The sequence below is a fragment of the Aythya marila genome (genome assembly GCF_965140915.1).
Source record: "Aythya marila genome assembly, chromosome: 1".
Classification (NCBI taxonomy): domain Eukaryota; kingdom Metazoa; phylum Chordata; class Aves; order Anseriformes; family Anatidae; genus Aythya; species Aythya marila.
The window spans coordinates 123,524,154-123,541,122 of record NC_139042.1 but is presented as its reverse complement, the minus strand read 5'-3'; the positions used below and the strand labels follow the sequence as shown (position 1 = coordinate 123,541,122).

At 37.9% G+C, this 16,969-nt stretch overlaps 1 protein-coding gene across 1 annotated transcript in view; it reads left to right on the top strand.

Annotated features, from left to right (window-relative positions):
* Positions 1 to 16,969, top strand: part of TBX15 (T-box transcription factor 15) — a 97,733-nt gene that overhangs the window by 42,867 nt on the left and 37,897 nt on the right. Inside the window, exon 2 of the mRNA XM_082784526.1 lies at positions 15,305 to 15,518. Within this exon, the coding sequence (XP_082640652.1) occupies positions 15,305 to 15,518 (214 nt within the window). The remainder of the gene's footprint in view (positions 1 to 15,304; positions 15,519 to 16,969) is intronic.

Here is a 16,969-nt window from a genome sequence, read left to right as displayed (position 1 = left end):
AGATGCAGCCATGAAAATAACCATCTAATTTCAGCCAGACACATTTATTTTATTTTGTTTTGTTTTGTTTTGTTTTGTTATTGCTGTTGTTTGTTCTTGTTGATTCTTTTTGCTTTTGCTTCCTCCATGCCCCAGTAGAACCTATCTACATTGCACCATATTGCTAGTGAGAAGCATTGTGACATCCTGACTGCTCAGAGCTGGGTGAAGAGGGAGTTTGCAGATGGGCAAAAGGCTTTTTAGTGCTGGCTTCTTTACACCTAAACATTGTAAGATTTAAACAAAGAACAGACCCACCAGCCAGGATCTGGGTACTTCCTACAACAAAGGGAAACCTCTTGAAATAACCCCACATTTCACTATTTTGTTCTTATGTTCCTCTGACATGAAATGGAAGTCGGCAAGCCAGCTGCTGAGATGGGTTGCAAGGTCCCTTCTTATCTGACATACAAAGCAGAAAATGATCTGATCTGCTTGAACAAGTCAGACGTGCAGCAGCAATAAAAAACAAGACTGTCTGATAAACACCATAGAAAGGGGGAAAAAAGAATTGTATCGCATTAAGGGCATTAGCCTGGTTGTGAAAAAGGTGTAAGGTACAGGGTTGCAATGGTTTCTGAACTACCCTTTCTTTAAGCTTTACATCATTCAGTGTCAACAAACCAATTCCAATAAACTATCCTAACCCAAACTTCTTCCTTCTCCTTTCTTACTCTGTACATTTGTTTAACTTCTGTTTTATCCTTGTTTTCCTCCATTCCCTCCCTCTCTTTCCCTGCCTTCCATAATGCATTTCACCGAAGAGCAGCCCAGCTGCTTCTCAGACCCCACTGGGCTCCAGGGTGGAAGTGGTGGGTCACAGATTTGCTTTGAAGCATCACTGTGGGGCTTCGTGACTGCACTAGGAAAGGAAATTGCTACCTCCTCCTGTAGCCACATGGTCAAGCTCAGCAGCATTAGAGACAAGCTTGGGCTGCTTTTCACATCAAATTTTACCACACAAGAAGAAGGTGGTGGAAGTATGATTGAAGAGAAGGTGATGAGATGGGGAGGAAAGTACATTGTTTTAAGACTGTCTTTTCCTTCTCTCTTCTCCATAAAAACTGATGGATCTCTTATTGTAGTTTAGTGCTTCTCTCCAACCACTGCATGCATTAGGGGAGAAAGGGCTAAAAGGAACTTTTGAGACACAGATGACAGCATTTCAGTGATAAGGAGGACATGGGAGGATGCACAAGAACAGCAGAGATAATAAATTGAGTGATGAAATAATATGTTTAGAGGCCTGAAAAGAGATGCAGTAATTGGCTGCCTGTGCACTTATACTCCACTAATAATGAAACCTCAGTGGCAGTTAAAACTCTCCTTTTCCTCTTTGCTCTTCTGAGACACTTATGAGCTGACCAATAAGACAAATCTATAGCAACACCTGGGAAGGATGTGAGGGATCATCTGCATATCAGAAAACCATGCCTTTTTCATTAAGATCTTTCAAAACAAATATGCTAAATGGTAACAAGCACTCATAGGATTGGTAGATATCAGGATTCTTGGTGTGTTAGTATACACAGTTATTGTTCCACCTCTGGGCTTATTATTTTGAATTAGTGAAATATTTTTTTTTTTTTTGGGTGTGACGGGAAACTAAGCACAGGATGAGTTTCTCAGTGTGCAAGCTCTAATGCTGGACTGCAGGGTGAGGCCAAAGGCCAAACACTGAATTTTCAAAGGCTCAAGAAGACTGCAAAATCAGTGCATTATCTGGATATCTCTTAATTAGTGAAATAATTATTGAAATTATCATTAAAACTACCCTTAATTTTCATAGTTAACAGCACAGTGAGATATGTGGAACAAATCACATCATTCAGAGCTGATATTCCAAGATGCCTAGAATACTGAGAAGTTGCTGTTATATTGGACTATATTCATTTAGCTGGAAAGGATTTTTGCAGACTTGAGGCCTGGAAACTTCATTACTTTAAACTCAATCCTTGAAGGCTAAAGTAGAAGTTAATGGAGACAGAAATTCTTGTTGTTTTCTTCTAAAAAAATAAATTGAACATTTATTTTCTTATCTGTAGTTGACATAAAACATTTTGAGAATATTGAATTTTTACTTTCTGCATGAAAACTTCATCCTCATTTTCTCAGCTGTATTTAAAAAAAAAATAAATCAGTAAAATGCATATTTCTTCTCATCTGCAGTAAGATACAGCCAGCTATTTCCACTGTGAAAAAAAGAGTAACTTTTTTAGAGAGAAGATGGTTGGGAAAAAACTCAATAAACTCAAAATATGCATATAATTTTCAAAGTGTAGTACATGCTTTTAAAGGTTTTAAAAGAATGGGTTCTGAAACAGTTTAGTTCTGCATGGTTGAAATTGTGTGGGTATTCATACACACAGAAAATTACTATCCCTGTTTGTGACATCCATAAAGGATACTATCTGAGGTCACAGAAGCCAATAGGTTATTATGCATTGACATTGGTGGTGGGGAAATTGGGCAAACCTGAGACCTTCACAACTTCATTGCTTCCAGACTGTGTGCTGTCCAGCCTATTTTGCTGTAACTTAGAGTTTGTTGAGAACATCACAGGGGAACATTCCATTGTTTCCAGTCCAGAGAATTTACATCTAAGCAGGCAAAGGTATTCTGAATTAAAGTATTTTTAATAAAATACTAACCCAAACTATCAGAAGATCTTGCCCACATTCTCCCTGAATATATCATTTAGGTTAGATTTGGATGAGAGACGCAAAGTAATACAGATTGGAAATTTCCAACATCCAGAAATTCTGAATAATGAAAGTACCAGTTTTAGTGCTAAGCAGTGGGATGTTTTTAAGTTAATTTGTATCGGGATGTTTGCAAGTGATTCTTCATTTCCTTTTATCAGTTTTATTCTGACATGACTTCTAGCCAGAAAGTGGAAATGTGAGCCTCATAGCAGGTAAGGTCATGTAAGCACATGTACAGGTATGGCTGAGAAATAAAGAGGTATATATGTATGTACATTATGTGCAACATCTGTGAAGTGTTTATGTCAAGAGCCATTCATACCATGTTATTCAGAAAGATTAAACGTGTGCTTCAAGACTAAGTGCAAGTGCTTGGTTGTATTTCTGTATGTGTGACTGTGAATGCCAGGTTAAGAGCACATACTTCTTCCAGTGAAGTGGAAGAGGTTATGCACCTCTTTAGTGCACATATAGATGAAGTGTTTGTGAGTTTTGTAAGGATGAATGGAGTTCATGGAGTTATTACAGCCAGCTTGTGACTGCCAGATGTTGGGATGTGTGTATGCATGCATGATAGTGCATCTGTTGTAGGGATAATAGCATATACACATGGGGGACAACTGTGCAGTGTAGGTGTTATTACTCTTGGGACCATAACTTCAGCAGGCGTAAATCAGGGTGGCTCAGTGGAAGTCAACAAAGTACAGCAGTGTGCACTTCCTGGAATCAGTAAGTTTGACTGCATGTAGGGGTTTTGATGTGTGGGACTGCGGTTGGCAGAGTATGTCAGGATGTGACTTAGGGAGTTTGGGTTGAAGACAGTAAAAGAAAAGGGAAAAAGCCAAGCCACAAATACACATCCAAGGAGCACGGATGTTAAAGGAAAAGGAAAGACTGCATGAACTTATTCTCCAGGATAAAACACCAATTTTGTGCTGCTACTTCCCCATGGAACTACATAGAATCTATGGGATTTTAGAATAATTGTCTTCTACAGAACTCAGTTACTAGCAATATCTGCATTAACAGCCCATGCAGACAGAGAGGATTAGATCTTCTGGGTGAAAGGCTTGGTGTTCAAGACTTGATATCTGTGCTGTATGACTTTTGAGGAGGGTTAATTTATACTGTCTCTAATTGTTTTTGTGGACAGGGTGCAAATTAGCATTAGATGCTTTGGGTGCTTTTGAAGGACCTATTTTTGTTTAGATTCACCCAGAAGGAACTAATATCATCTGCTCCAAGACTACTCCATAATGTGAACTGAAGAGTAGTGACTGGGAATGATCATGAAATTGGCTTCAAAAACATTCTCCTGATCTGAATTGAAATATTAGTGTAGGCATACACTCCCACAATGATTATAGCCTCTTAAAAAAAGTCTTGGTCTTTCTTTGCCCCTTTGGTGTTCTTTACCTTTAGTATTTATGTGTGGCAATCATTTATAAGCCATCTTTATTTTGGACATTTAATTCCTTAAATTGTTTCCTATGAAAAGAAATATGTTTAGTCCCTAAAACTTATTCTGCCTGTGTTCTTAACATTTTGTTGTTTTTGTTGTTTTTCCCACATTTTTTTTTTTTTTTATGAGCAAAGTACTCAAAAACCATGCAGTACTCCATCCTGATTCTCCGCTGTGTTTTGCGAAGGATAGTTGCCCACCGAAGGCTTGACTGGGAGATGATAATCTATGAGTGTGGGTGATGTGTTTTGTGCTACCTCACAAGGTGCTCAGATGGGAGAGATGAAACTTCACCTTGTTTTCTACTTGAGCAGTGCAAGAAACTTTATTTCCTTTCTCTTCTTTGCCTCCAAGCTTTTGGTGCAGTGGAGCTGTGGCAGGCCTGAAGTCTCTCTCAGCCATGACCTTGTTGCGCTGTGGCTCTATTGGGGAACAGATTACACTTGCTTTTGGGTCACCTCTGAAGTATTGTCTGGCATTCTGGGCATGGGCATGAAGCCTGTGTTTATCTGTTCCCTCTCCCTTCCTCTTCTTGCCCGTCTGTTGGACTGAGGAGGAATGTAACTCAGTGTCTCCTTCCTCTGCCATACATGAAAGGGCAGTCTCTAGCTACAGGGTTTCTTTACATTTTGGTTGCTAAATGGAGCCACATCTTGGCTCTCATGGAATTGTTGTCTCTGTATGCACTGCACAGAATTGCATGGGATTATTTTGACTGGTCAAATTCCACAGTATGGAAGTCAACTCATCTGCCCTCTCTTACCCCAAGGTCACTTTTGGCATCCCTTTACCTGTCTTCTACCAACTATGGCTGCTGTTAATATGCTGCTTGTATCTGTCTTTCTGCTTATCTCTGCATCAATTTAATCATTAAGAAGTTCTTAAACATCAGGAAGAATATGTTTATCACTTGTAAAAAATAACCCAGGTTCATTGTGAATAGTTCAGTGAAAACATCTGGTCACTCTGAGGAAGTGATGAAAACAGTGAACAGAATGCTAGGTTGCAAGAAATATCCCTATAAAGTACGATGAAAATACTATAATTTCTGCTATGTGAGCCAGTGGCAGGTCACTAACTTAAAAGCCAAATGCATTTTTAAGAACCAACCCCATACACGTATTTACCTGTCTCTGTGTGTATCTAATAAAAATAGAATGGATTCAGAGAGTGGACAATTAAAATAGTAAGAGCTATGGAAGTACTCCCTTATGAATGAAATATTGGATTATGGTTGAGAAGTTTAGATAGAGTGTAATCAGAATTGCACTAGGGCAGATATTGTCCTGGAGTGCCTGGAATAAAGTCTGGTTCAGAAGGAGTGTGTGGGTGGATAAGTGGTCTGAAAGAAAGCTTGGATAATGTAGCATGTGGATGAACAAAATGAGTTTAATGATTTGTGGAACTATTACAAATCCAAACATCGGTTCAACAGAACCAGTCTGCTAATTAGTTTTCCCAAAAGAAAATTCTAGATTGTGCACAAAGCAAACAAATTAAACTCTAAACTTCAGCTTAATGGAGCTGCATTTTGCAAAACCATTTCCATGGAAATTTCCTAATTATTTCCTTCTGAAAGGCAATACAAGAAATACATAGAGTGGTATTTATCTCATTATAACACTGGGGCAAAAGGACAGTCAAACTAAAAAGGCAATGCATTTTTAAAGTGCAAAAGGACCCTTTCTCTTCTTCTGTGCATAATTACACTGTGGAACTCACTGCTGTATGATGACAGTGCCAGTAGCTCAGTAGGACTCAGGAAAAGATTGGACATTTCTCATTATGAAGTTGCCAACTGGATCCCTGATACTGCTGTCATGATAACCACCATGGTATAGGGAAACATATGTAATGTCTCCTTCTCTGTGGTTAGTAGGCCACAAAATACCTTCAGCTAGCATATATTTAAAATGTTAGTCTTCATTTATTTATTTTTTTGGTACTATATTCATACCTACAAAAAAGATGTTGATACTTTGGGGACTTCACAGTCAGTTTAGATTTCTTGGCAATATCACATTGGTCTCAGAGAGAATTGACACCTCTGAAGCATTAATTCTGTGTGCTAATGGTGCCCTGAGCAGGCTGGGCACCATTAGCCATTTATTTTTTTTTTAAACAAATGATTTTCTCTCAGTATCTCTCTCTCTATTTCTCTCTCTTTTTTTTTTTTTTTTTTTTTTTTTTCTTTTTTCCCAAGCCACAGAATCCAGAAACAGGCTGTCCCAGAGCTTGTGCCGGTTCCCATCAGGGAGGGGCCTGACCCAGGGCTAAGATCTAGTTTCAAACTCCTGCACAATTTGTGGTTATTTAGGGCCAACATTTTGGTTTAGGCTGGTCTCTAAACATTTGTTGTATGGTTTTATTTATAAGAATAATGACTCTATGTTTACAGGCTGCAGCATATAATATACCTAATGCCTGGTCTCTCATGTTTTTAGCTCTCCCTAACTTTCAAGTGCATTTTCACTCTTTAATTTTACACAAACTTTTGGACATTGGCCAGACAAATTCTTTGTAGTGTATACGGTTTAGGATCTTGGCCAGATTAAAGTTGTCATCGATTTCACCTCCCTCTTCTTTTAATAATCCCACTTTCTCCCTAGTATTTCTTATACTTTTTTTTTAAAGTTGCCATTCTCTGTGCTCTTCTGAATTTTATTGAATTTTATGCTCTTTTATATTATCTATTGATTTAGCTGAATTGTATTTCTTTTCATACCTTTTTTTTTTTTTTTTTTTTTTTTTCCATTTTATGAATGGCCTTTCTGGATGTTTGGTACTGAGCAGTCTTCTGTGAAGTTGTGCTGTTTTTTTCCTGTCCTAAGGAAATACTGAGTGACAGCTGCAGAGAATCTCCTCAGGGACTTTTAGGATTCTCTTGGTTTCTCTATACCAAAATTTCAAATTACGTTTTCTTCAAAGATAGTCTGAAATACTCAATACCTAAGCTAATTTTTGTTTTCTAGAAGACAATAATACAGCAACATATGCCAGGTCAAGTTTTGTTACCTACTGGTGTTTGTTCTCCTGATAGGTGATTGCCAGAAACCTTTGCTGGAGGAAGGTTATGCTTATTGAATACTTCTAAGCAAACAAGATAGCTCAATCCAGAGATAGGAGAGTTAATAAAACAGACTTTTTTGACATCCATTCAATGGGATATTTTGTTTGTAATGGACAGTCTAAAGCACAGACTGACAAGTTGTTGGCAGTTTTCTTAAGAGAATTTCTTTGGACCGGGTGAGAAGTATTCAAAGAAATCCTATGCTGTGACACTACTCAGAACAGTCTTGGTCACCTAGCTTACACTTCCCTAATTAGAATTTATATTTGTCAAGGATGACTTCAGAGCCCAGCAGCCAACATCTCCATCCTTAGATGATCAAGCTTGAAACTGGAACTGGACTTTTGATTACCTGGTCCTAAACTGCATGTGGGCAAAATATGCTTTATCTCTGTATCCTAAAAAACAAAAACAAACTTACAAACAAAACAAAACAATGGATTGTGATATTAAAAATCACTTTAAAGTTTAACTGTGACTGATGTTCCTTTTCCTGGCTGGAATAAGAATTAACTTTAGAGGGTGAACCCCCAGGGCTAAGTGTACTAGTAAACTCCAGCTGCTTTGTACTTCTTTGCCAATACTGAGAAGCCATAAACCCAATTTAACTTGCTGGTTAAACCAAGTTTACAGCTGTTTTGCATTGCTGGAGTGTAGTAGAACAGTCAGAGCATACCAGTGAATCACGGTGATTTTTTCTTTGTTGGGGCTTGTATCCTTTTTTGAGTCTTAATTGGAATAAGCCAAGGAAGAGGCAGTCTGTTCTTGGCAGCATAAAGTCAAGTTGATGCAAGACTTGCTTTTAGAGCCAAAGCCACTGTGTTTTTTGTCTTTGTGTTTGCTTTTATAGTCTTCTACTAGTAGTGCTTGCCATAGATAAACATATATATATGTAATTATTCCCTGTCATACAGGCCTTATATTTAGTCTTTATTTCAGTAAGGAGAGACATCAGCTTGAGTATATTTCACAAGCTTTGCTGGCTCAGGTCATCTTATGAAAACACCTTTTAAAATTATGATTTAGAAGGATGAAGAAACCTTTCAGGTTGAAATGCCAGAGGAACTCTTCACTTCAGAATGAGCTTGTCTTTAATTGTTTTCATTTTTGACCACATCAGGTTTCTTTATTTATCTATATCACAATTTCCCATCCATACAATTAAAAAATAATTATGTCTTCTAGCTTCGACTTGGTGTGTGTGTGCTTTTTTTTTTTTTTCCTGATGTTAATGCCATTTTGTCTTGCTGTGGTTTCACAAAAAGGTCTTAGGCTGGAAATGAATTATTTGAATACAGTGTTAGGCTGTCTGAGATTGCAATGTAACATTAGCATCAATGAAATTCTCAGTTTGGACATGTTTGTACTGCCATCAGACCGGTAAATCCTGAAATTCATTTCAACTTGTGATCAATAACATAATAAAAAGTTAGTATTGTCACTAATAAAAATGTTACAAGTTCTAGCTACTCAAAGAAAGCACAATTAATATGGTAGGGGAGGTGAAAGACTGGAAAACAATTCAGGGAGATAAGACAATATGTAAGGACACCTGCAGAATTATCTTTGTGTTATTTGCTTAGTGCACCATGTGCGTATGGTTAAAATCACCCAGAAATAGTTTAGAATCATTTGCCTGAAGCAAATATTATTGTTGGACCACCTGTGTAAAATGCAATCATGTTAATCTGAATAGTTCTGTTGAACCCCAGCCTGCTTCACCTCTGCTGCTCCTGCTGCCTTTGCTATTGCACAGCTTCTAGTGTAACTTTGAGGTTACTGGGGGCTTCACTTAGCTTTCACCCAAGTGTTAGTTATAAAGGAGAAGCCACCTGTATATGTGAAGTCATTGCACCAGCAACCACCACATCATGGCCAGGCCAACCTCCACTCTTCTGGACTGTTCAGACTTAGTGTTTCTACACTTTTATTTCCATAGGATTGTGATATTTTGTATCCAGATTCCAGTAATTTCATACTTCTATATGTATAATTCCCACGCTACTGACTTTATTGGGTGGCAGCAGCATCTGCAAGAGCAAAGCTCTCTAATATTTCAGCTGAGTTCATAGAAAAAAAGTGTCAACCCCCAATTTTTTTCTGGCTCTGCATGTCCGTGATTTTGTACCATCTCTGTAGGCTGCAGATACTGGTTGCCAGAAAATTGACTGCAGGAGTGAGGGAAGGACCACCTGTTGTACTGAATGTTCACAAACCTTGCAAACTAAAATAAACAGTTGAAAAAAAAAAACCTCTAACAGCTTGTAACAGCTGCCACATTCCACTCAAGAGAAATCTTTATGCTAATGGAATCTGACAGGATCTACATCAGATATCTACACATAAATATGGGAGGGGGGGAACTGAGAGAGAGAGAGAGAGAGAGGGAAAGAGGGAAAGAAACAGAGAGAAAGAGAAACAGAGAAAGAGAATAAGACTTTTGGGCTTCTCTGGGTAGGTGGTATTTTATGTATATAAAGTTTTTGTCATTGTTCTCACTCTTGTAGTTTACATTCTTTGATACCTTGGAGTAAAACATGTGCTGAGTGCACGAGCTGCATGATATGGTCAAGGACTAAACTGAACTCTTTTTGTTTTAGTGGTTAAATATGGGGCACAGTATCCCTGCTGTGTTCCAGCTGCAGAGAAAATTCTGCTGAAGATCCAAGTATGAAGTTGCTTAGAAAATTAATGTCTTTAATGTCTCACATACCAGTTTGCCTCCTGTACCAGACTGATGAAGATAGAGGGAATTCACATGAGGAATACTAGGCAGCTGAACTGTAAAAATAAGGCAGTCAGTAGCAGCTTACTGCTTTGTATAAGACAGCTTTTATCTCAGGACACATAGTGTTGGAGCAGGAAGCTGATTGGGGTTATTGGCCATCGTCTTGGGACACTCAGCAGGGATGCTGACCTTACAGTCACTATGCTTTTGAGAATGGTGTTTTCCTTCCTATCTGCCAAAAAGAAGCCTGGGAATTTGTGGAACAAAAGAAATCATAAGCTGATGGTTCCCAGGGTGATCTGGAGATAGCAGAAATGGGAAAAGGATTAAGAAAGAAAAATCTGAACTGGCTGTTCCTATATAATCTCAGCAATGGCCACAGTATCCCTGCAGGCTCTGAAAGTGACCCTAGGGTCTTGTTGATAGACTCCGAGTTGATGAAAGTGCCAAGAAATTTCTGTTCCTCTAGGTTCAGCACTATTAAACTGCCCCAGCTGGATATGTGGTTAGTGAGGTAACAAGAGATAACAAGAAGCCATCCAACAGGGCAATAGAAAGGGAACAGCCTTGAACACAGTGGCAGTGAGAGAAAGCTATGCTTCAGGTCTTAGAGAGTTATTTTGAACATTTCCAAAACCTATGAGACTTCTCCCCTAACTTTTTAGTAGTGTCACAATAGATAGTTTGAAGCTCCTTGAAATATAGTGCCTGCTAGAACCTGTCTCTTTTTGACAGATCAGGTCAAGTCCCACAATCAAAACTATCTGGTCAGCTTGTTTGTCCAGCAAGCTGCCTGTAACAAGGGGCAATATTTTATAAACTTTACTCTGTTTCACCTCTGAGGAGAGTGATATAGTCTGGAGGGGTTGATCATTGGCATTCTTCTGTGATCAGAGGATTGTTCTCCACACAGACCAAAATGGCTGTGTTTTCTTCTGGCTATGCACAGAAGAGCAGAAATAAATGACAGAAACATCAGAATAAAAAATATGTATAAATAAATTAAAAAAGAACCACCAGGAATGGAAATGGGTGGAAGTTTTTGAAAGAGATGTATAACAAGGGGAAAATGAAAGTGGTAGAGTGATGTGAACTGCTCAGTCAGCAGGAGCTTGGAGATGTTCACCTCAACAGCTATGGGGCAGCAGAAAGGGTCCTTCTTCGAGCATTCAGGTGAGGGGAAGGAGCTGGTAGAGAAAGGTATGTAAGATCAGGAGGTGGAAGTTCATGGATGCCCATAAAATCAATAAGGAACATATAGACCTGAGAATATTTCAGTTGAAAGTCCAGTGTAATACTGTAGCTTTAGAAACCTCAGCTGCATCTACTCCCATCTTTGCTAATTACAATCAGTGGAAGAGCTTGGCTTTGGAGCATCCTTTTTCATGGACTGTACTGTATCCTAGCAAGAGAAAATGATAGAACTATTTTAAATGCCATTTCCCTAACATATGCCAAAAGTGACAAAGTTTGCAACCTATCACAGCACCAGAGAACCAGAATTCCTGTGGTAACAGTCAGAAGATGTCTCCTAACTCTGAAGGGAATCGGTCCATGTTGGTTCTGCATTTCCCTATGGCTAGACTTTGGATTCAGAATATGGTCTTTTTTACAAGGCACTTTGTCAAGGAAAGTCAAGGAATATTATCTTGTCCCCTTGTTCCTTTGGAACCAGAAGAAGCTATAGAAAGCTTCTTCATTTTTATTTTTATTTTTATTTTTATTTTTATTTTTATTTTTATTTTTATTTTTATTTTTATTTTTATTTTTATTTTTATTTTTATTTTTATTTTTATTTTTATTTTTTGGTTTTGTTTTGTTTTGTTATGGTTTTGTTTATTTTTTTTTCTGTTTGTCCTTCAGTTGAACACAATATGTAGTAACAGCCACAACCTGTTCCTCAGTGAGTTCACAGACAATTTATTTATTTATTTATTTATTTATTTATTTATAACTTCAGAAGCTATTCGTTATTTCCCCCCCTGCTTACACCAATGTAAAATAGAAGTAGTGCCTTTGAGTTTAGTGAAGTTGCATCCCATTGAAATTGATGCATGAAGAAAACTAAGCTCCAAGTTTGACTGTCAGAACAAAACTCAAATCTTCTTCCTGGCTTGCTTTATTGCAAGTGCAGCAGAGTTGCTTGAGCTGGGCTAGCTGCCAGCCACCACAAAGTATGAGGCATTGAGACTGGGTCACTCTGCACCCCTCTGCATGTTGCTCACTTACAGATGTTGCTGCCTGTCTCTTCATTAATTTTGAATCCTAATTTACATAGAGACTCCAGTTAAGAGCCACAAAGCTACTGAGATTGAACTAAAAGCAGCAATCCTAGAGATTCCATCTCTTTCATTTCCAAAATTGGAATAAAAAGGGGTACTTGCTGTTCTGAGCATTAATCCGGCAGTAATTATAGATAATATTTCAAGGCAGAAAATAATCAAGCTTGGAACAACAACAAAAAAGTTTTTTTTTTTAATATTTTTCTTTATTTAATTTTATTTTCCCCTCCTGTGTGTGGTACTGCATGGTTGGGTAGATATTGATATATTAGTAATTAGGCAATTCCTTTTGCAGTTATTGGCTCATGCCAACATGGCAATTCATATTCAAGGATGTGACTCTCCTTTCACTTCCATCTTTGTTAAAAAAGTCTCCTAAGACTGCTGCAGTCAGTTTAGTGATATCAGCATAACGTCAGTGAGAGGGGATTTAGGTCTGTGATGTTTAGTTTTCTGCAGCATGCAATTCCAGTCAATTCTCAGGGATCCCTGGGACTCCATCCACATGCCCATTTTGAAAGGCTGTCTGGGAAATGCTGAAATGATTCTGGGACAGTATCTAGCCAGGTGCCATCTGTTGGCCATTTACTATACTACTTCAGAGGACATACAGAGTTTGTGAGTGTCTGAACCAAGCACGGATGGTGTAGCCTAAAATAGTCTCTCTATATGAGAACCCTTAGTTGAGTACATCATTGCAGGAGGAGGACTCCATAATGGAAGCTTTTCCCTAGGTTCAGTCTCTTCAGACCCTCATGGTAGTTTACCTTCACCTTCTTAGGAGCTTAAAGAAGATATAAGACAATTGTTAACGATTCATTTCATGAGTAATCATACAAAAAGGTCTTAGAGTTATTTGAGAAGTATTATCTTGCTTCTTCTTAAAGGATAGAGTGATTAACCATCACTACAAAAACTAATATCCTTAGTGCAGTGATACATACTCAGGCTTATCCCCTCCAACCCTTTGAGGAGGAATCATTTGAACTAGAGAAAGCAGGTAAGTATCACATTGCTCCTGCATCACTGGGCTTCTTATGCAGGCACCAAATATCTTAATGCCTCCTTAATCTCAGATTGATCCTCTAGCTTGTGGGCACAGAACCCCAGCAGGTTATCTCATATTATCTTATCTTATCTTAGATTGTGTGTTTGATATCAGTTTTGGATGGAGTACTGGTCTCCATGTAATAGTCCTCTGTTGGTTGGCTACTCTTTAAAAGGGATGGACTTCTTACAGCTTCAGCCCATCTTAGATGTCAGTGGGAGACATAAAGGACCACATATTAAAAAAGGTTGAGAGCAGTGTATACCAAACCTTTCTAATGTCCTATAGAATTTCTACATTATACATGCAGAAACTTCTTGTCAAAGTTTACTGAAAGTGTCCTTCAAGCAAGTCAGTTATGCAGTGTCAGATTCTCCTAGGATTCTCTAGAGGATAAAGGCTTCCTGGTGGTACTCGGGGCTGTAAGTTTCTCAAATATCTTCAGCCAAACAGTTTGTGTCCGTGCCATTGCAGCAGTACAAATTTTCCAAAAACATTCCTACGTGGCAGGATTTGGGGCTTGGGGTTCTGCAGGTGACACCTTCACCAGCTTCTTCTTAACTGTGGCACTCTTCACTAGTGTGCAAGCTGCTCCAGGAGATATTGTCTCTCAGAAACACTGTAAATCTGAGACCCAACCTGCATGACTTCAGGGTTACTGGACAGTCTCTGGCACTTGTTTGATATGGAAGAAATTTTGGCTGGGGTGATTTCACCACATTTGTAGCATAGATTGTTACTTTTTATCTTCCTAAGTTTCTGTATGATAGCTGTTCTATTCATTCACTGTATTTAGGTGATCAATGAGGACATTCTATGGCATTGTTTCTGTTTTTGAAAGCTACAGAGCTCTTGATCCATTTGACTGCGCACTTCACACCATTTTATTGCTCTGTCAATCATCTATTCAATACTGGTGCCAATTTGTTAAAATTCAAATTCCAAATGTAAGTGCATTGCTTTGCAGAATGTATTGTGAATAATGATGTAATTCAGGTGTGCACCCTGTTGCAAAGTAGCATTACTATTTGCAAAATTCCACCATAGCCCTATCATATGAGATCTAGGACCATACATATATATATATATTTATATATATACCATACCTATCTAAAATACATATCTGAGAGATTTTGGCAAAGAAGTGGCTACCTGGCTCAACACACCTGTGCTTTTACAGTAGTCCGACCTCATTTTTTTTGTTTGTTTGCTTATTTTTTAAGCAAACCATTCTCTTCTTCTCCCCCATAGAGGGAGGTGGTTGTCTCATGTGGTCTTTTATGTGGTTTGCTTCAATTACTTTCCTTGGTAACGTATTCCATATGTTTACTATCTTTCCTTTTTGTCCTTCAATAGCCTAGAGCATATTCCTCACCAAATGCTGCATGGTTATTTTCCCAGGAAATGTAATTTTTCCAAAAAAATATTATAAAAGCAAATAAAACACATTTCCAAAATGGTATTGCCAAATAGCAAAATAGAAAATGCTCATTATTTTTGATGACAAGAGTATTAAAAGGGGAAAAATATTTAAACATAACCAATTCTTCAATAGTAGTGTGGGAGGATGTTCAATTACATGGAATATAGTTTTCCAGTGAGACAATTTAATGTTGGATTAAAACTATGGGTTGAATTATTATTTTTTTCATTTTTTTTTTTTCCCATCTATATTTTGTGCTCTGTTCCTGGCATTGTGGTGGTGTTTGTTGCTATTTATATTTTATGTTGAGGGTCTTTTTTCAGCTGTTTCTAAAACTTTATAAAAATGCCAGATGTCATATTGGAAACCCAAAGACAAAAATCAGCTCATAAATCACAACAAACCATATATATATATATATATATATGTATACCAAAGCCAATTGTACCATTCTTCAGCAGTTCCTTTACTGGCTTTCCTCTTCCCTCCCTTTTCTACTTACAGTAGGTAGAACCACAGTGTCTTACCTGGTATGTTTATTTTACAGACTCAGAGCAGAGCACTGGGTCAGACACAGAGGTGTTGGCAGAAAGGACATCCTGTTCATTTGGCTCCCATTCTGACCTTACATCTGGTGGAACAGGTCCTCAGCCTCCTCCACCTTCATCCATGGAAGAGATCCAGGTAGAACTGCAGTGTGCTGACCTGTGGAAAAGATTTCATGACATTGGGACAGAGATGATTATCACGAAAGCAGGCAGGTAAGATATCTGGCTTTCTGTCTAGATAAAAAAAAAAAAAAAAACACTTTTTTTTTTTTTTTTTCCTTGAGGAAAAAAGAAATAGTTTTTCTTCTTGATATGTCCATGGAAGTAAATATGGGGAGTGGGGGGTGACTGGGGAATGGTCGTCACATTTTCACAGCTGTATGTCCTACCATCTTTTTAAGGATAAAATAGTTCCATATTACTACTTAAATCAGTAGCTCCAAAGGAGAATTGGCAGCTGCAGGAAGTAGTTGAGGATAGACTCTCCTTAGAGCAAATAAAACAGGAAATAATCATTGTGCTGCTAGCTGTACTATATTTTTGTTGAGTTATGAATTGGGAGAGAGCCATTTGATTTTCCTTTCAAGTTCCCATAGCACTTCATGAGCCAGTTGATTTAATCTCATGCCTAGCTTAATTCAAATTCACCTTTGCACCAAAGGAATGTCTTCCTGCAATTCTAAATAGATAAAATGCTAATGACTTCCTGTATCAAAAATGTGCAAGTTTAGTGTTTCCCTCTGCTCTTGCAACTAATCTCATGCCAACTGCAGTTAGGAAGAGCCACTAATAAACCTTTTTTTTTTTTTTTTTTTTTTTAATAAAACTCACTGCAGTTCTTAGCTGAGAATAACATCCTCATTGCTCTCTACTATTAAATAATGGATAAAAATCTGCTCAGCAAAACACAACCTGAAGAAAACTGAAAATTTCTAGATCCCTCAAGCTATTAAAGATCCCAAATGGTTTAGTCATGTTTGCATTAATGTAAAGATTCTTACCTCCACCCAATGAGATTTTAATTCCTAATAATCTTGTTACGAAGAAAGTCAGCACCATGGACAGGGCTGATTAATGAGAGTAAACCATGTGGCTATCACAGGAGTTTTTCTGTCCCTTCCGCAGAAATGCAGAAGGCAACTTTTCCATAGTTTTGTGGGGAAAAAAACAACCTCAGTATTTGATTTTTCATAATTAAGTTTCATGTCAGTGATCTCAGAATTTGCCAGAGCTGCTGGACTTGTTTTTTTATGTTCTTGTGAAGTGGTCACTAGTGTTCAGAAGCCTCAGGAAGTTCAGTTAATTTGAGGAAAGTTTTCTTGAACAAACAACCCAGATATCCCCAAAGATTATGAGAACCAGATTAGCTCCTGGTTTTGTAAGTGCTGTCTTATTAGAAAAGGAAACATTTTGAATCAATACAGAACGGGCTGCTGGTTTTGCCTCAAATGGAAAAGGCAAAGAAATAATTATACTTGCTGTTATCTGACATCTTTTCACTAATGAAGTCAAAACAGAAGGGAAGAAAACTACTAATTTTCATTTTTCTCATAGAGGGTGAAATTGAGACCCAAACAGGTTAAATAATCTGTTTAGCATCATTAAATATGACACTGGAGGAACCAAATTTATTGGTTCTGAGTTTGTTTTCATAGAATCATAGA